Consider the following 20,670-nt stretch of genomic DNA (forward strand, 5'->3'; position numbering starts at 1 on the left):
AACACATCCACAGACTTCTGTGAATGATATACCAATAACTGGCACCACTGCATTGGGTTAGTTCATGTCTAAAGTAGTCCTTGTTATGTGTTCCTCTTCTGAAAGCCAAGCCTAATTTTTAAATGTATTTTAATATTTTCATCTTCCTTAGTTAACTATTTAAACTTACGTTCAAAACATTAAACACTGTCTGCCACTGTGATACTGCTTTTTACGTTTATGTCTGCCTGTATATGTTGCATTTTCTATAATATACCTTAAAGCTTGTTTCTAATAAAACATTTCTGGTTTTACTGCCAGGACAGAAAATGGATAATGGTACCTTTACTGGACTAAAAACTTACCTCACAGCTGAATCACACTTACTGCGTCATATGTTTCAGATAATGCAACTGGATTTCTGCCACAGCCCTTAACAAGGCCAAACATCTGAGATTACCCACTCCTGTACATGAAACTCGATGGTCATTTTTGGTTGGATTTGGGCGGTTTGGGTTTTTTTCCTGAGCAAATGGTAACATCAAGCACATCAACAAAAAACAGAGTTTGGCCTCAACCAAAACACCCTCCACCCTTTCTGCTTGCAGAACCCTCAGCCCCTCTCCTGACACGTCCAGAGAGGACGAGGCACTTCCCACCTGCTGCTTTCTGATTTCGTACAGTTTGTGTCAGTTTCCAGATGGGTGCAACGGGGTCCTCTCCAACCCAGGGACAAGCTTTAGGGAAAGAACTATCAAAGGACAAGTTTCTTCTTAGGATTCTTTTTCGGAGTATTATTTTTTAAATTTGAAAGTGGTACGGCACTGCAATTAAAATTTGGATACAGTTTTCAAGTAATTTCAAATTAAAAATGACACATCCCATCTATTTTAAAATAAACCCAAAACCACCAAACAAACACCCACCCCGGAAACCGCCAGGGCTGAAGGCTGCATTAGCGAGAACGCGAGCCTCTCTCAGGTTTTGGGTTTCAGCGCCTCAGAGGAGCCGGGGGAGGAGCCAGGGCGGGCGGGAGTGCGCGCGCGCTCCCCACGTGCAGCACCGCAGCCAATCCCGGCCGCCGCGGGAGCGCGAGACCGCCCCCCCTCCCACAGCCCGTTGCCAGGGCGGCGCGCGGACTCGTCGGGGCGGGTGGCGGCTATGAGCGGGGTACTGGACGTGCTGTGGGAGGACCGGGATGTCCGCTTCGACATCTCCCCGCAGTGAGTGTCCGTGTCCCGGCCCTGCCCTCACAGCGGCGCTCTCGGGCCCGCCCGGCGCCGAGAGGCTGCGGGCTGAACACTCCCTCTGCAGGTGGAGGCCGACCGCCATTATCGGCGCGGTGCATGCCGGGAGCGCCCCGGTGTGGCGGCGGGGGAAGAGCGAGTTCACCTGGCGGAGCGGGGCGCGAGAGGGCGGGCACGGCTTGATGGGTGGGGCCCACTCACCGTTTCCAATCTATAAAAAGAACACAAAATAAAAGGTTGGACGCTGGAAGAGTGAGGGAAGGGTATATATTTTTTCCAGCTCAGTTTTTCTTGCACTGAGAAGTATAGCCAAACTGAAGGCGTGTGTCTGCGGGGACGGTGGCACTCATGGTTACCAGGGACTTGGCGTCCCTGCCGTGGAGTTAGCATCCTCCTCAGGGAACAGGGCGGTGGCTGTGCAGTATTTCACGAAACTCTGTCTTATAATACATTTTGTTTCTGTCATGTCATGCATGAAGAGCTTTGGCTGCTTTTGACAATACGATTAAAATACAGCAAAAATTCATACTACATTTGTTGTTATGTAATTAAGCGGTTAGAACAGTTAAATGAAGCAAAATAATAATATAAACAAATAAATAGAAGACCTCACAAAAAAACCAAACCAAAGAGCAAACCACACCCTTTGTGGAAAATTTAGCTGAGCGTTTCATATGTCCTTATACATAAGATATTTCTTTTGCTGGCATTTCTTCTTTCCTGAGCCTACTTCCACTCCTTGTGACCTGAAAGTACAAGAGGCAATAAATTCTATCCTCTAAAAATTATGTGAATGCAGGTGGTTTTTTTCTTTTCCCTCCAATTTCCACACACTTTCTCCTTATTTTGGAGTATAGTTTTCTTGGCCACACTTGCTACATATTTATTTATTGTTATGATTTAATGATAATGATATTAATATTTTTAATCTCTGAGATGTAGTGCTAATTTCAGGTATGTAAAGTTGATTTGTATGTATGTATGCATATGTGGATTTTTCACTGCATGACGTACTGAGCAGAAAACAGAGGAAAGTGAAGTAGGGAAATAGAAATGGCCTTATTTTTGCAAGATAAATCAGATTATTTTTCCTTTTTTTTTTTAGACAAATGAAAATGAGACCTGGAGAGGTCCTTATAGACTGCTTAGAGTCTGTTGAAGATACCAAAGGAAACAATGGAGACAGAGGTAACTGCATACTCAGGGAAATTGTAAATTTTCTACTATTTAACCTGTGTAGGTTCATGAAAGCCTGGTCAGGTTTCCATTGAACTCAGTATCAGTGCTCTGTTGCACAGAAGAGATCCTGCTTGTTTCATAGATCTGCCTCAGAGTGTTTTCAGACAGGATCTCCTAAAGTTGTAGGAAAGTGATTCTTGTCTCAGAATTTGTTTAGAATTGAAAGCCTTGCAAGAATAATCCATTTATAAACAGTGTGATGCAGTTCTGCCGTAATCCTCTTTAATGCTCAATTTTTCCCAGGCTGTTTTTAACTGAATTAGTAAGGAATATGTAGTGGCAGGGGCTAAAGCTGCCAGCATGCTGAGATGACCCTTCTGGGGCTTGGATGTGCTGCTCTACAGGGTACAGAATGGAATAAATTTGCATATGACAAAGGGGTGAGGTTATTCATGAAGACAGCTGTGATAGTTAACTCACTGCCTTCCCCTTCTCCCCAGAGCAGTTCTGCACTGATTGTGTCTACATTTTTACTATAAGCATCTGGATTGAAATCAATAACTGTTCTTGGTTTGATTTTGAGGAATGCTGGTATATATTAGAGGTTGTTTCATTTGTTCCTTGTTGGATTTTCTCTCCCAGCATTTAAGAAAAAAATGTGTTTAGTGGTTTAGTGATTTTTCTGGTGGGGTGTCCTGTGCTTTTTGTCTTTTTCCTGTCAAGGGGAAGGAATATTCTGTTGTTTCAAAACTAAAGGTAAATATATGTAACAGAACAGAACATTCCAATTAATGGAATTTATTTAGATTTAAAATATCTATACTCTTTATCTCCAGGCCGACTGCTTGTGACAAATTTGCGGATCATTTGGCGCTCACTGTCGTTGCCCAGAGTCAATCTCTGTAAGTATTACCTTTTGTTTTCTTTTGTGGTGGCATGCTATTCCTTCACAAAGTATTGATTTCAGTACAGAATACTGAAGTATAATTGTGTTGCTCTGTTACTAATGAATCTATTTATAATATAGGAACTGAGGTGATAATTCATAGAAAAATAGTAATATTCAATATTCGATGTTAATGTCTTGGAAAATAAGCTGTAGAGTTCTTCAGATGTATTTTTCATTTGGCTGATGTGGGATTCATTTGATTTTTTAGAAAGAAACAGAAGTTTCAGCTTCATCATACATTGCTTTAATTGTACCTCTTGTTGCCACCTGTTTATTCGCCTTCTGCATTTTTCTATTTACTCTCCACAAGTACCTGCCTTTCCAATTTTAGTGTTGTAAACTCTGAATAAGTGTCTCACTTTAACTGTATGAGTAGCTAGAGGTCTGCTCATATTTAATTTAATGTGCTGAAACAGGGGCAGGATGCAGTTACTTTGTACCCCAGTTATTTCCAGTACTCAGTGGGGAATCCCCTTCTGTGGAAATATTTATTGGATTGGACTGTACACTGAGCAGACAGACAGGGTTGGTCCAGGTTTGAGAACAGCGCTTGACCAAACCACCTCCCAAGATCCTTTCCAGCTTAAATTAGTCTTCAGTGTTGTGATAAGAACCCAGAGGATTAACCACAAGGTGTAATTCTCACAAATAGCATCCAAAGCTGTGCTATAAAATTCAGTAATGTCCTTTGTAATTTTGACTCTTATTTTTCTTGTTTTCAAAACAATGTTTTTTTTCTCCCCTGACTTTTAAGCTGTCGGTTACAACTGTGTTATAAATATAACTACAAGAACTGCCAACTCAGTAAGTTCCAAAAAATACTTTTAAAAATAATAAAATAAGTTGTAATTAGTTGTTTATACTTACTGCACTATATCAACAATAATCTGAAAGTTTACTTGCAAGATCAGTAATAGAATAGTAACAAAAGTTTAATCTTAAAAGTGTAGAGCTCTCAAATACATAGCTTGAATGGAATTACATGCAACTGTGAAGCTATTTGTTTGACTTGCTGCAAAGAACTAGCAGCAAGGTGCTGTAGATTTCCTGGGCAACCACATGATAACAAAACCAAAAATACTGGTTCAGTCATGATATTGCAAATGTATAGCAGGCAGGCTTCATTAGTTTTACTGTTGGTGGAACTGCTAGTTTATCGAAAAGAAAAATAAGTTCAGTTGAAGACAGCAGTAGATCAGTGGTAGAATCAGGATTACACCTCCATATACTCTATTTAAAACAATAACTTAGACAATATCTGAAGAATATTTATTATTTGTACAATCAAGCTACTATACTGACAAAATGTAAAATTTCATTTTTCCCTTACAGAAATTACGAGGGCAGACAGAAGCTCTGTATATATTGACTAAATGTAACAATACTCGGTTTGAGTTCATATTTACCAATGTTGTTCCTGGAAGTCCCAGACTCTTCACTTCAGTTATTGCTGTGCACAGGTAGTGTACTTAAAACAGTGTTTGATCAATGACTCAAATATGGGGGGTTACAACTGCTGATAGACACAGTATATGACTGTCCATATTCAACATTCAGAAAACTTTCCCAAAAGAGAACAATGTCTGGAAGGAGAGGGGAGAATGATCACAAATTTTAGTAGACAACTGCACATAATGACAACTAATCTGTATTTATACTAGTTATTGAACACAATTCATACACCTTGTGTGTATAAACTATCTGAACAAATAAAAGCACAGAGGAGCTAATTTCAGTGTGCATTTTCAAGATACGATTTCTGTCAGTAATAATTCCCTGTAATTTCAGACCATGTAAAGGAAATGAAGAGTTAAATCCTGGTCAGAACTCTTAGTCAACTATAAAACAGTGTATGCTTCCCACCTAAGGACAAGTCATCTGAATGAATGTGTGCATAATACATTACCATAGGTGTCTAAGAGCTATGGAATACTGACATATATACTGGATGTTTGTGACTTAACTGGCACTGAGAAATAAAGGATTGTTAATGTCCATGCTATGTATAGCATGGGACCCAGGAAACTTAGGCTTTGCAACAGAGGCTGGGTGATGGCTGTCTTAAGGAAAAGGAAGAAATAGTATAGACATGAACAATACAAGAGATCAAAAAGTTGTTAAAAACCCCTTTTAAGTTTAAAGATAATTTCATTAAGGAAAACTAGAATATAATTTAGTATGTTGAAAAAGTTTTGGTAGTACTCTCACTTTTGGGCAATGTGGTGATAAGAAAAGCTGAAAATACACATTTTGTATCTGCATTAAAACAAAAAGTAAAGATAATAGAAAAACTGAACTATGTATGAACTAGTGTGTATCTTTTATTTTTTGCAGAGCTTATGAAACTTCCAAAATGTATCGTGATCTGAAGCTGAGAAGTGCATTGATTCAAAACAAGCAACTGAGATTGTTACCACAGGAACAAATATATGATAAAGTCAATGGAGTTTGGAATTTATCAAGTGACCAGGTATAGTGAAGAATCAGAGTGCATTGACTACAGAAAAGTTAAAATGTTTCAGCTTCCATGTAGCAATTGTACTAACATAGTTTTGTAACCTCCAAGGGATTACCCTTAGTGCTGTTCATCAGCTGATGCATGCAGAGAAACTGATGCCATTTGCTACTCGCTACAACAAAATCTCCTTTTGCAACCTGAAGTCTACATGACCTGGCTAATATGCAAGGAACTAAATACACAGTTTCTGTTAAAAAGATATATTTATGAGTCTAAAGCTTTGTATGATTCTGAAGGAAAATCACCTTTCTGAAGTGCTCTGCTGAATGTTTGTATGTTTACATACAGCTTTGACTAAACAGTATTAAGATTATATTGTCTTTTGTTTAGTGGAAATCGAAAATATTGGAAAGGAATCTGTGTCTTAAAACAAGAAAAGATAAAAGACTTTAAGATAAAAATAGAAAACATTTATTATTTTACAGGGCATTAGTTGCAAGCATATCCCGGAGCAGTGAAACAAAACAGGAGCTGATATTTCTGTCTGTGCAATTTTAGTCCAGAATAGAAATATGATCCACCCTCACAAGCTAAAAAGTTCTTTCCTCTACATCCCTTGGCACACATCTCCTCAATTACCTAAGTTTAACCCACATGCCATTATACTTACACTTTATGCCAATTCCAGATCTGTACAGTTAATAACGCTCTCAGATGGCTTCATGTATTCCCATGAGGTTGGCTGGGCTGTGACTTGATCCAGCCTTGCTGCAGTAGTAGGAACTCCCAGCTGTTTTCATTACTCAGGTTCTGTAGCCTTTAAAGATTGGATCCTGCTTCCTTGCAATCAATAGAAACATTTCGACTGGGTTTGGTAGGGAAGAATCAGGCTTTTAGTGAATTAAATATGAAGCTGTACCTTGCTTATGTGTAAATGGATAGCAATAATCATCACATTTGGGAAAAAAAACTCTGTACTTAAAAGCAATGCTAACATGCCTTTTCTTTAATAGGGAAATTTGGGAACATTTTTTATTACTAATGTGAGAATAGTTTGGCATGCAAATATGAACGACAGCTTTAATGTCAGCATACCATATCTACAAATTGTAAGTATCTTACAACCACCATTTTCAAAATTAAACAGCATATGCTCAGGTCTTTAGTTAAAACTCCCAGCTCACCAAAATTTTATTTCGTATCCCACATTCAGGGAGGAATTTAGCCTTACCAGCATCAACCGCAGGGTACATTTTCTTTTCTGTCCAGATTAGTTGGGGAATTTCATGGACAGGTACAGGTGTTGAAAATGGCTTGTATTTCAAATTTTTTAAGTATTTATTCTGATGCTTCATGCCACCTACATACACTGGGAATAATGATCTGTGAACCTGATATTCAGAAATTTACTGTTACCACTTCTAATAAAACACTTTTTCTTGAGTTTTCAGGGGTTCCGATTTGTAATGGTAAATGGGAGGGAATGCTGGTAGCCAAGCTTCCAGAGCCAGTAACTGTAATTATTACAGTGTAAAAAACCAAACTGCAACAAAGAGATTTTCATCCAGTACTTACAAAATTTTTAACAGTGTTATACCTCTTCATCATTAGCGTTCAATAAAAATGAGAGACTCCAAGTTTGGTTTGGCACTTGTGATAGAGAGTTCTCAGCAGGTAAGAAGCTTTAGTAGCCTTTTTATATTGATTACATTTTTATATACAATATTTCTCTAATTTTGAAATGTTATGGGTATACTTTTAAGGTACATAAGAGCATTCCTTCTGTGTGGCCTTTTGAAAACTTTAAAAAAATTCTCTTTGCACTTCTTCAAGTGTATGTTAGGGTCAATATGGCTATTGGGAGTTACAGTTTCTCTAAGCAAAGCAACAATAGGCCAGCATGACTAGCTTATAACTGTCAAATACACTGTCTTCTGACAGATTATCTTTGGGATCTAACTAATTATCTTTGGGATCTGTACTTAATTAAGACCACTCTTTTAAATCTGAAAGCTGCTTTAGTAACAACATCAAGACCTAACAGACTAAACATTTGCTGGGAATCAATTGTTAATATCACTTCTGAATTTATCCTGCTCTTGTTTGCTTGTGGTTTTTTGTAAAAGGAGTTTGTTCCCCGTGTATATAATGGGCTAACAGTTAAAAGCTTATCTACCTCATAGAGAAGCATTGTCATTGTTTTTATTTCACCCATGATTCAAGTGGCAGAATGAAAAAAGATAATATCAAAGATAATGTTTTCTCAGCAAGCTGAAAATTGCTATCATTAAACTGGAAATCACTATCAAGGAGAAAAAAACTGTTTAAAAATAAGACGAATAAACAGATGTTGTCTTTTTTCTGTTATATAGAGTGGAGGATATGTACTTGGTTTTAAAATAGACCCTGTAGAGAAACTACAGGAGGCAGTGAAAGAGATTAATTCACTTCACAAAGTTTATTCAGCTAATCCTATATTTGGAGTGGATTATGAAATGGAAGAAAAGGTACTCCATTTATTTATTTTAAATTAGATACAATACTGTTAGCAGTAATAAAAATATATTAAACATATTAGATATGTGCCTTTACTTACTAGAGTGTTTTAATTTACAGCCTCAACCCCTTGAAGACCTAACAGTGGAGCAGGTTCCAGATGATGTGGAAATAGAATCTGATGAACATACAGATGCTTTTGTGGTAAGTGGCTCCACAAAAACCAGAAAAATAGAATCATTCTTGTTTGATTGTTCAGATTTAAGCAACATACACCTGTAATCCTCTATTAAAGATAAGCTGCAACTGTACTTTCTATATTTAAAACACATCTACATGCCTTTTATTAAACATCCTGATTATTACAGGAATTTATTCTGTGTATGAATTTTTAATTTAAGAGCAAACTTATTCAAAATGAATAGTAGTAGATATTTAGAATAATAGTGGCATGTAATTTCTCAATACATTAAAATTAGGAATAGCTTGAAAATCAGCAGTATAATATAATCAGATATAATATCTTAAAGCAAGTCTTCCTTCTCTTGGAACAGACAAATAGATGGTGAGATCTATATGCTCAACGTTTATCTAAGATTCAAACTTGAAAGTTTTTTAGAAAGGCAGCAATAATTTTGTATTACTATGTCTCCCAGTATTTCAGGAAAGCTTACTTTAAAATGCCTTAGGTTGCTTGATGACCCTCTTTCCACGAATTTCCAAACTTAGCGTGCAGCTCAGTAACACCTGGCTCCATTATTCACTGCAAGGGTAGATGGCACGTGTTTTCAAATGTTAGCCATGGTGCATTGACAATTGACATACTTTCTTACCAGTCTCTGAAATTTGGTAAATTAGCAGGGCTAACACCGGTGTTATTTCCACTCCTTTTAATTTTGCAGTCTTTTACTAACACAGATAAACTCTTGTCTTCTCCTTTCCCTCTTTCCTAGCATTTTGCCTTTTTTCTTTTCATTTTTGCACATTTTTATTCAATCTGCAGCATATTTGAAGACATACCTTTTCCTTAAATGGAGATCTGTTTGCTCTGTTGGTGCCTTTTTCACCTGAATTAAATAACTGAGCTTTTTATATTCTCAAACTAAAACTGGAAGCTGAATATGGTTAGAAGGTTGCTGTAAGAGACAGAGGTTGCCCAGGAAGGAGTGGCTACACACCAGTATTCCACAGCACTTGACACTGCAGGAAAGCGCTTTCTTTGCTGCCTCTCACCAGTCCACACTGGCAGCTGAAGCAAGATTGGGCTCTTTTTGGTAAATAAGATCTAGAATCTGCTGGTCCAGAGATTTCCAGAGCTGTGAATATTTTCTGATATCTGATGAGTTTGAGCCTTCATTACCGCACACACAGAATGGGAAAGATGATATCTCTTCCCACGTCTCTTACTTGTTGAGGTGTTCTATTACTCCATGTTCATTTCTTAGACTGAATATGATGTTAACTGAATTTTTATATTATACATTTTAAGCAAGTTTTTGATGTTGAATAGTAAATGCTGCTGCACATAAGGCAAAAAAATATCAGGATGCTGTCGGTTTGTCTTCATACCAACATTCCCTGTAAAGTGTTTGTCGGTGTAACAAATGTAATATGAAAATGTTACCATTTAAAAAATCTTTATTATGATGGAAAATTCTAAGATTGGTATTTAATGAAAAATACCATAATCCAGTGGTATGTAATCTGTAATCCAAAGCAGAAACTCCTGCTAGAACTCTTTTGTAAATTATTTTAACATAGATGTAAAACCCTTATAGACTGGATTGTTGTGGAAGACCTACCCAATACAGTTTTGACCCCAAGGAATTATGAGCAGATGTGAATTTTAGACTTCTTTTTTCAAGGTTCTTTTTTGTTTTCCTTTGCAGGCTTACTTTGCTGATGAAAACAAGGTAAGGAGATTTTTTTCATACTATCACATTCAGGTTGTTAAAATGGGATAATGAAATTAAAAAGTGCTTTCTGCTTTATTTTCTCTCGTATCTCATGCATTCAAAAAAGCAACACGATCGGGAGCCTGTTTTTTCAGAAGAACTGGGACTTGCAATAGAGAAGCTAAAGGACGGATTCACACTCCAGGGACTCTGGGAAGTAATGACCTGATTTAGATTGGCACGTTTGTTTCCTAAGCAAGGAGAAACTCTTGGTTCTTGTTGGATTTAGATCTGTAGAAGATAATTTAGAAATATCGGAATAGCAGAGAAAGAACATGCCAAAGCTAAAGAGCAGGAAAATATTATATAATAAGCCCCAGGCTATGTCATAAAAGAAAGATTATTCCAAAACCTTGTATGCTTAAAGGCTTTGCATTTCTTCTGCTGCCTCTAAGCAGTGGGAGGACAGCCACTCTGTAAGGCAGGCAGGGCGGGGTGCAGCTGCTGGGGGAAGCGCTGCCCCCTGCAGGCCCCCCTCGGTCACGGCTGTAAGGACCTGTGAATTCCCTCTGCCTGTCAGACTGGGAGCACCTTGGAGTCCCTCTGCACAACGGCATGGCAGTGCCATTTGACACACTTGTAACCTCCGCTGTTTTCAAGATTGTCCTTTTTCTCCCTCCCCTGACAACACGAGAGTTGGCCGTGGTGTTTCAGACCCCATTTTATACAACTTCATGGCTCCTGTGTTTTTGTATTGCGCTTTGGCTGCCAGGACCAGGCACTGATTGCCATTTTACATAGCACTATGTCAGAAAAGGAAGCCTCCTCTTTTTCTGCACATGGAGACCACTGTTTGAGACAGGGCAGTGTGAGGTATGCAGTTTGACGCTCAATTTCAAGTATTCATGTATTTATACAGAGTGATGTACTTTCCCATAATGATTATGTTTGAATTAAATTTCCATAACTTGTTTAATGATTTGCAACACAGAAACGTTTTGTACGTAGGCATATTGGCTGTGTTATTGATAGCTTTAAGAAAAAGCAGTTCTGTTCCAAATAATAGCTTTCATGTCTCATAATTTTGCTAAATATTCAGCACTTATCATTCCAAGTATTTAATTATAATCCAGATATGCTCATACAGTTGTTGTTTGTTCGTTTGTTTTTGCTAGAGCACTTTTTTAAGCAATGATCTAGAAAAAAATGCACATGCAAATAGCTTCTGTGTGTGAGTCATTAGACCTTTTATGATGTTATGTGTTATAGAGGAATGAGTCATTTATTGTTTAAAGGAAGACACAGCTGTTACGTTTTCTAGTGAGATAAAACCTCTGTGCTGTTTTCTATAAATGGAAAAAGTCAAATGAGCTCTCCTCTCAGCTGTTATTTCAGCAGCTGACTGTTAAAGTAACTGTGGTGTGAATGTAATACTGGTGTTTGTAGAAAACCTTTCAAGGTATATGTTTTAATGAAATACTACCTATATTGAAAAGCAGTCGTTATTTCAATAAACTTTGATAATACTATATATTGTTGTAGATCTTGCATTCAAGTAGTTGTATTTTGATCCTGTTTCCATTACATTCAAGGAACTTTTTACCATATGAGTGGAGACTTCAATTTGAATTATTTTGTAAAGCAAAACTTTACCTGAAATAACATATATTTTATGTCTAAACAGCATAGTTTGGTTTATAACAAAATGGATATTAAGAAGCAGCCCAAAATTTCAAGGTCTTAATATCTGAAGAAATTGTGTATGTGATATAGTTACGTATAAAAATAATCTTGGAACAAAGGAAATTGATGCAAATTTCTGGAGTTTTTTAGTATCTTTATGACTGCAGCAATGAATGTATTAAGCAATGAAAAAGTGAACAGTAGCTACAAATGACAACTTGATCAATAATATTTCTATTTCAGAATATTTAGTAACATGTATCTGTGAAATCTTGCTCATAGCTGTCTCACTGAGGGTCAGATTCTGCTGTCCTTACTCATGTCAATTTATTACATTGCATGTAATCTTACTGATTCAATGTGGAGAATGATGGCAAAACATGACCATAGTGACTAAGAGCAACAGTTGCTTCTTTCAGTCTTTGACAGCTGCAAGAGCAGCTCTGTTTTTCCAAATTCCGACCTGTAAGAGTATGTACCTATATTTAGCTAGCAAGATTAAGTTGCAGAGGCTTCACACAGGGCAAAAAGCACATTGGTCTGTCTTTTTTACAGACAAACCTTTGGGCAGACAACAGCTAAAGGTTTCTACTCCCTCCCCTTTCCCAAGTGTTTGCGAAATGGATTCCCAAAGGGAACTCACTGAAGAGCTCAGACTTTACCAATCCACCCTCCTTCAGGATGGCCTCAAGGAACTCCTTGAAGAGAAAAAGTTTGTAGATTGCTCTCTAAAAGCTGGTGACAGAAGCCTGCCTTGCCACAGATTGATTCTGTCGGCATGTAGCCCTTATTTTCGTGAGTATTTCTTATCTGAGCAAAATGAAGAGAAAAAGAAGGAGGTAGTTCTAGATAATGTTGACCCCAACATCCTGGATATGATTGTCAAATACCTTTATTCAGCAAGTATTGATCTCAATGATTCTAACGTGCAAGATATTTTTGCTTTGGCCAGCCGCTTTCAGATCCCTTCTGTATTCACTGTGTGCGTCTCCTATCTTCAGAAGAGGCTTGCTGTTGGTAACTGTCTGGCCATCCTTCGATTAGGTGTCCTGCTTGATTGCCCAAGACTTGCATTTTCTGCCCGTGATTTTGTTTCAGATCATTTTGTGCAGATCTGCAAAGAAGAGGACTTCATGCAGCTTGCCCCACATGAACTTATCTCAGTTATTTCACCTGACAGTTTAAATGTAGAGAAGGAAGAACTGGTATTCGAAGCAGTAATGAGATGGGTCCGAACAGACAAGGAGAACAGAGTAAAGAGCCTGGGGGAAATTTTTGACTGCATACGTTTTCGTCTTATGCCAGAAAAATATTTCAAAGAACAGGTTGAGAAGGATGATATAATTAAAAGCAACTCTGACCTTCAGAAAAAAGTAAAGATTATTAAGGATGCTTTTGCTGGGAAACTGCCTGACTCTAGCAAAAGCACAGAAAAGTCAGCCAAAGGGGAGGTGAATGGCGATGTAGGAGATGAAGATTTATTGCCTGGCTACCTAAATGACCTTCCCAGGCATGGCATGTTCGTCAAAGACCTGATTCTTCTGGTTAATGACACTGCTGCAGTAGCCTATGATCCTCTTGAAAATGAATGCTACTTAGCAGCCCTCGCAGAACAGATTCCCAGAAATCATTCCAGTATAGTCACCAAACAAAATCAGGTCTATGTTGTTGGAGGACTGTATGTGGAAGAGGAGAACAAGGATCAGCCTTTCCAGTCATACTTCTTCCAGGTACAAGCTTTATAATTGTTGGTATAATAATAGGTGCTTATAAGGGTTATTGAAAAGTGTTCTGAGTCTCTGCAAGTGGGTTGTCTAGTCTCTTTGTATGGTGATGGAGAGAAGTATCTAGAGAGAGTTATTTTTGTCTCAGAGAGAGAAATGAAACTTGAGGGACTTGCATCTTCTTTTTCAAGATTAACCCCTGGTGAGATCTCAGAAAATATTAAAAGGATTAATATATTCAGTGTAGGCACTGGCTTTCATTAAGGCCCAAATTTTTCATGGTACAGATGTCTAAGTCTAATAATTTTTGTAAAATACTTTTCATGTATTTCTGTTAACTTCGATGAAAGTTGGGAGTGCTTTAGCTGGTTTAGAGCTAATGAGATGTCTTCTTTTGCATCTGAAATACTTTCATGACAGCAGTAATGTGTGTATTGTAAGTGTGATTTCTTTTACTAAAATTGCAGAAGTCCTTCTTGTCATATCTACATTTGAAAGCCTAAGGGCCATACAATAGAGGCAGAAGGTTTTTTTCTCGGCAAACTGTCAGCGTCAGTACACTACATGTTTCAACTGAGTATAATTTTATATCTTTGTAAATCTGCATAAGGCTGATTAATACTAACTGTAACTCCACAATATATTTCAGGAAGATTAGCAAAAATGGAGCTTGGCATGCTTATACCATGAACTAAATCTGTTGTGTTTTTAGCTATGTGCTTTGGTGTATATTTAAACTATTTTGTGATGAATTATGCAATATGCTGCTGGCCATGTCCTCTCTTTAGACACACTGGCCTGAAAGAGTAAAAGTTAAGTCCTGTTTCAATATGAAATAAAGCACAGTAATAAGCAGTGATAGAATTTTTAGGCCTTCAGATATTTAAAAATGCAAATATTGTTTATAGGAGTATGGCTCACTGATTTCACACACAAGAAAAGACTTGGTTTCAGACATTGGTAACATCTGTTGAGAGGGAAGTCTTAGTTTGTAGAGGAGGGATTAACACTTTCATTTCCTTATGTAGGTGTAAAACACTAATCACTGAAGTGAAAGACTGGTTACAGAAATATTCTTCCAATAGAAATAACATGTTGATGTCGTAATGTGTATTTAGTCCAGAACTAAGTAAGTCTCAGGCTACTAGAAAGAGGCCTCTGAGAAACTAAACCTCAAGACTAATACTAAGAATTGATGAAGTTTTCAGAATTCTACTTTATATGTCAACATCCGTTTCCTGAAATCATTTTGTTTGCTTGTCGTCTTTAAGCTTGCTTGCTGCTGCTATTCCCTATAGTTAAAATACTTGTCTGCATTACCCATGTGACTGTTGTTTCCTCTAAAATATTAATGTGGTACCAAACCAGTATTCACTTGCTGATCTTCCTTTCCCCACCAGTGAAGCATTGTATTTGGTAGCTTGCAACCTGGGAGGAAACAAGGCTGCCACTGGCTTGAAAATGCATGACAAGTTGATGCCCTGTCTGCATGTCATCGTGAAGACTGATAGTACTAAGTGAGCTGTGATCTCTGAGGGGCACATCCTCTCATTACCCCACCCAGATCCAGCTACTGGGGAGATCCATGCCCAGGAACTACATTTCACTGTTGAAATAAAACTTTCTGTCCAACAGGGGTGGTCTGTCAAGTTTGGGAGATGCATTTAGCAAGGAAACCTTGACTGTGGAATGTACTTCTGGAAGAAGAACGTCACCAAGCTAAACCCTGATTGACTGAACTTTCTTTTGCTTTCTGTCAAATGCCTTTGTACCCACACAAACTCTTACCTTGCCCTCCCTTCCTGTACCAATGTCAAGCAAATCTATATGCAGTAGGTGTGAGAAAATAATTCATTTTGAACATCAGAGATAATTCAGGTTCAATTGTACATTCTCAGATCAAAATAAAAAATAAGCACCAGAGTTCTAGGAAAATATTTTTTTTTTTCTTCTGTCCTCCTGCTGCTGCTTTTCCTTAGGTGTTTTCAGCATACTGAATGTGAATTGAGACAGCCCTGAGAGTCCTGCAGTAGAAATTACATCAATATTATTGCCAAGAGAGCTGCAGTGATTACCTATTTTGCATAAGAGTGAAGTCTTTTATTCATTGTGTCTTCAGAGACCTCACAAACTTTTGAGGGTATTTGTGATGAAACACATATCTGTTGCTCTAGGGATTGCAAAAGAAACATCTGTGCCATTTGCCATGTGATGGTTCCTGATCAGTAAGAACAACTGTGTAAACATGTCTGGCATCTCACTGTAGTGATGAGCACAACCAGGTAAACATACAAGTGTGGAAGTGCAGGCGTGTCTGCTCCCTTGGGCAGGAAGAAGAACCACTTGTTCTTTCCTACATGATAGGGAACCAAGAGTGAGGGACCTTTATGTAAGGAAGAAGAGCTTAATAAAGAGGCAAGGAAACAGTGAGGGTGAGCAGACACAAAGAGTTTTATGGCATTGACTCTGCTACATCTCAGCACTATGAAACATGGGTGGGTAGAAGACATCATTCATTAGCTGCACTGAAGGAAGGGTGGGTTGTTCAAGCAAGGAGATTTGCTGTTGAGAGGTACTGAGTGCCAAAAAATAAATTCTGTGGAACAATATTCATTGTGTGGATTTTTACTCTTTGCCTTTCCTAATCCTTTCTGTTCTGATGCTCTTTCAGCTGGATAGCATTGCTGGTGAGTGGGTTGCCCTTCCTCCACTGCCATCAGCCAGGTGTCTCTTCGGCCTGGGAGAGTCAGACAACAAGATCTATGTGATAGCAGGCAAGGACCTTCGCACTGAGGAGTCGCTAGATTCAGTATTGTGCTATGACCCTGTGTATGTTTCAAATTTAATTATGCCCACTGAGGACATGTAGATGGCCCATTGTTAGGTTTTGTCAACTAACGGTGATCTTCTTGTTCCAGGGCAATGAAATGGGGTGAGATCAAAAAACTACCCATCAAAGTATATGGCCATGCAACTATCTCAAACAATGGACTGATATATTGTCTTGGTGGAAAAACTGATGATAAGTGAGTTTCTATCTTTTCATGCCAATTAATAACATTATCTTCTTGGTCCTTAACAGATAATATGTCCTCACACTCAGAAATGAGTGTTTCCTGCATCTTTTCTGTATCTCTGGATTAAGGTTGGTAAGAGTCTGGCACAGGGGAACACATTATGGTGTGTAGGATATATTTTTTCGTGATAAGGTAAATTACATATAAATTGTAATCCAACTTGTTATTTTAATAACCATACTTACTTCCAAGGCAAATTTTACTTACGCTGCAGACAAATTAGTAATACATAGCTATGAGGACCTTCACTGAAAGTATTCTTTCCTTTCAGGTAGAAATACCTAGGTGCCCTGGAATTACTGTCTCAGTTTTTCCAATTTTCTGACCTGTGATACCTGTTATACCTTAATGGGTATAACATTAGGAAAATAAATGTTTTCACTCACACTGAACACGTGGTGGTAATTTTTAAGTGTTTGTTTAGGGGATATTTAAGATAAAAGTTTGTCATATCAGCCAAAACACCATCATAATCTTACCTTTACATAACCTTTGCTCTATATTCCTCCACAAATCCATCTGAATACAGTATGCTGGGAAAGGATGTTGTCTTTCTCCTCAAAGGTACAGTGAAATTGCTGGTGTAATATAAACTGCATTTAGCATGTGATTTAGTCCTATGGATGTGATTAGTGCTTTGTAGACATTGCAAGGATTCTCAGATTAGATACAAGAAAGGATCTCCAGGAGAGGAGAGAGGCGGTATAGATAAACCCATACAGTCTACCCCGATTAGAACAAGTCAAAAGTTCATTAGAAATGATCACTGGTTTTCTTTTTCCTCCCCAGGAAATGCACTAATAGACTATTTGTGTACAATCCCAAGAAAGGAGACTGGAGAGACCTGGCTCCAATGAAAGTGCCTCGCTCGATGTTTGGAACAGCCATCCATAAGGGCAAGATTGTCATTGCAGGTGGTGTCACTGAGGAAGGCCTTACTGCATCTGTTGAAGCTTTTGATCTGACCACCAATAAGTGAGTGCAATATTCAAGCTATTTTAAGCAAGTGTTTTATCATCTAGGGTTTTAGGAACTCTGAGGTAAGAGTCACAAAGCTGTTTAGGTACCTACACTCCCACTGAGACATTTGCAACAAGAGCAGCAGTTTACAGAGCCTGTCTCTAGACATTTTTCCTGCACCCGCACACACTCACATTATTATGCCAATGCCACTTGAAATAAATATGTGTTTTGGAAGCTAGAGGGAAAAATGAGAATAACTGGGGAACAATATGTCCATATGAAGCGTATTACTGAAGAATCAGGGAATCTGTAAGAAGTAGTCCCTGTGAAGAGATGTCATAACAGTGTAGTAGTGTCACTTAAGAGTTGCAGAAGTCCCTGAGGGGATAGAGACACTGGAACTTACTGCTGATAAATCTCAGAATTTTTTTCTTTTACTAAACCATCGTCTTGGTACCTGAATTTGTTGCCCAGACAAGTATTTTAGTGCATTTAGTTTACAATATTTCTCATGTGTTCAACTTGACTTTTTCTTTTCATCCTTAGATGGGAGATTATGTCTGAATTTCCCCAAGAGAGAAGTTCCATCAGTTTAGTCACTTTAAGTGGAGCTTTGTATGCTATTGGAGGCTTTGCAATGATTCAACTTGAATCTAAAGAATTTGCACCTAGTGAAGTCACTGACATATGGAAGTAAGTTTAATTTTAGTCACTCTTTCCTGGTCAAAAGCCTCATATAAAACTGATGTTTGTAGACACTGGAGGCTTACACTATTTTTCTGTTTAACTCTGAAAATGATCCATAGCACAAGTTTTAAAGCACTTGTTGACAGATAAAAAAGTTTGTCAGAAAGTAACAAATGAACATGAGACTTGGATCTAATGACTACTTCCACCTACTAATTATTTGACCAGTCCGAGTCACGATCTTCAGCTTCTTTAGAAGAGTAAATTGCCATCTCTTGGCAGGTTTAGCCTTGCCAATAAAAACATTCTCTTGTGACACTGTGATGCAGAAAAGCATGTATATACACAAAGGCCTGTACATACTGATGTGCCGATAGTCAAATGAGTAACTGTTCCAAGAGAATCACAAGTCCCTGTCTCCTAGATTTTTTTGAGCTAATCACAGCAGCAGTGATGACACATCATATCTCTGCTGTGACTCTTGGTTGCTAGTGTAAATTCAGAAGTTTCAGTTGTCAGTAGGAACGAGAACCCTCCAATTTTATATGCAAGAATCTGAAGAAATTCAGAAGGGATGCTTAAGGAGGAAGTTTTTAGATGGTAATTAAAGCATGACACAGGCCAACAACAAGCTTTAGGGACCAGGAAAAGAATAACTTGCATGCAAAAACATCTTTCTGTTCTGGAGTAGAGGACAAAAGCAGCCTTTCACAGCACCCTTCAGCACATGGTTGCTACAAGCCTTTACAACAGGTGGACTGTCCTCCTTTTCATGTATGTGTGCTGAAGCATCAAACTCAAATTTAAAGAAGCTATTTTCTAACATTTTTTTAAATGCAGGTATGATGATGAGAAGAAGGAATGGGTTGGCATACTGAAAGAGATCCGATATGCTACTGGAGCCTCCTGCCTGGCCACACGCTTAAACCTCTTCAAGTTATCAAAACTGTAAACAAAATGCTGGAAGATGTGATATGGTGAGGGAGTTTTGATAGGCTCTTCTGGTTTTGTTGCATGAAAATGTCCCCAAATTGTACAGTTTTGTAGCAGCATACTAGTCATACTGGTAACTGTTAAATAGTTCATTTGTCTGGCCACTTCTTAAGATACTTCCTAGCTAACCAGCAACCACTGGATTTTTGCCAGCATTTAAATTTCTGAAGAACTATAAATTAATGTTGAATAGATTAAGATTTTGGCAAGAACTCAATTTTTCGCTCTGTGAAATTACAAACAACACTAGTTAAACTTCCTTGCACTCAATACAATCCAGGTATTGGTGGCTTATCCTCCAAACAATGCCCATGAATTAATTGTTAAGTTAAATACAACTAATAGGTAGCAAATTTTATTCTAACTACTGTTTGTATGGCTGGATTTCCCCTCTTAGTAATGTATGTAAATCCTGCACTCTTCAGCGAAATCTTGGAAATATTTTCATCACAGATCTCAAAAAATAATTTAGCTTGGACTTGAAATGAATGTTGAAAACAAAAGTGGCTTAATAGTATGTGACCTAATAAATGCCAGTCTCAGCCAAAGCTCTACTAGTAGACAGAGAGAGGAAAGAGAGAAGTTCACAAGGTTAGTAGCTCTACTGTTTCACCTACTATGTTTAGACTTCTGATAATAAGGATTTTCCACTTTTTGTATGCTTTTATATTTATTTCCAAAGCAAATATTTTATGGAAGTTTTTCTCAGAGATCTGAGGCCAATAACAAGCATTCATGAAAAAGTGCTAAAACAATTATCATCAGCAAATACCTGTGACAGAGAGGACTTTTTCATTTACTATATAGTTGATGCATTTTGACGTTGAAACTTTTAACAATTAAACTTTGTTTTTAAAACTATAAAAATATCACTTGATGGTGTCTTTTTTTAGTGATTAGCTCATCTTCACTATCATATTGACAGGACACAGATCTCTTTGGCCTTTGCCCAAAACAGAGCACTCAGTTTTCTTCAGAGCATGCTTACCTTTTTTTGTAGCGTATCTCTTCAAAGGATTTCTCCATTGCATAAAGAGGGTGTCAGAAATCTAAAAGATTTCATAAATCTAAATCTAATTGCATCTGATGTAGCAGGATAACTGGAAAAGAAGCCCACCACACCTGACTGAATAGCAATGCCAACTATCAAATGATCTCTTGCATTGCCCTCCTATGAGGCAAAGGTAAACAATAGGCAAAGGCAAAGCCATCATAGTTCATTTCAGTATGTTATTGTCCACTAGTACTTCACCTGCAGAACATTTTTTCTGTTTTTCCCTTTTAGTACCCAGATCTGCAGCTGTGTTTAGCACCTTTTTATTGGCTCCAGTTAGGTCACT

The 20,670-nt window shown here is 37.9% G+C and overlaps 2 protein-coding genes across 3 annotated transcripts; both read left to right on the top strand.

Moving 5' to 3' along the window:
- Positions 1–1,077: 1,077 nt before the first annotated feature.
- BBS5 (Bardet-Biedl syndrome 5) lies at positions 1,078–11,734 on the top strand. Of its 2 annotated transcripts, XM_010406823.3 has the most exons (12): positions 1,078–1,202; positions 2,332–2,414; positions 3,242–3,307; positions 4,109–4,158; positions 4,687–4,814; positions 5,689–5,824; positions 6,826–6,921; positions 7,424–7,486; positions 8,185–8,319; positions 8,429–8,512; positions 10,198–10,221; positions 10,331–11,734. In XM_010406823.3, exons 1-12 carry the CDS (start codon positions 1,141–1,143, stop codon positions 10,430–10,432), a joined length of 1,029 nt encoding a protein of 342 aa, XP_010405125.1. In that variant the 5' UTR covers positions 1,078–1,140; the 3' UTR covers positions 10,433–11,734. The 2 variants fall into 2 exon arrangements, with proteins under 2 accessions (XP_010405125.1, XP_010405126.1); XM_010406824.3 differs by lacking the exon at positions 8,185–8,319.
- Positions 11,735–11,844: 110 nt separating this feature from the next.
- KLHL41 (kelch like family member 41) lies at positions 11,845–20,195 on the top strand. The gene is made up of 6 exons (XM_010406825.4): positions 11,845–13,616; positions 16,282–16,439; positions 16,529–16,636; positions 17,477–17,662; positions 18,197–18,343; positions 19,178–20,195. The coding sequence occupies exons 1-6, from the start codon at positions 12,267–12,269 to the stop codon at positions 19,287–19,289; spliced, it is 2,061 nt and encodes a 686-aa protein (XP_010405127.1). The 5' UTR covers positions 11,845–12,266; the 3' UTR covers positions 19,290–20,195.
- Positions 20,196–20,670: the final 475 nt, after the last annotated feature.

Source organism: Corvus cornix, chromosome 7 (assembly GCF_000738735.6).
Source record: "Corvus cornix cornix isolate S_Up_H32 chromosome 7, ASM73873v5, whole genome shotgun sequence".
NCBI lineage: Eukaryota > Metazoa > Chordata > Aves > Passeriformes > Corvidae > Corvus > Corvus cornix.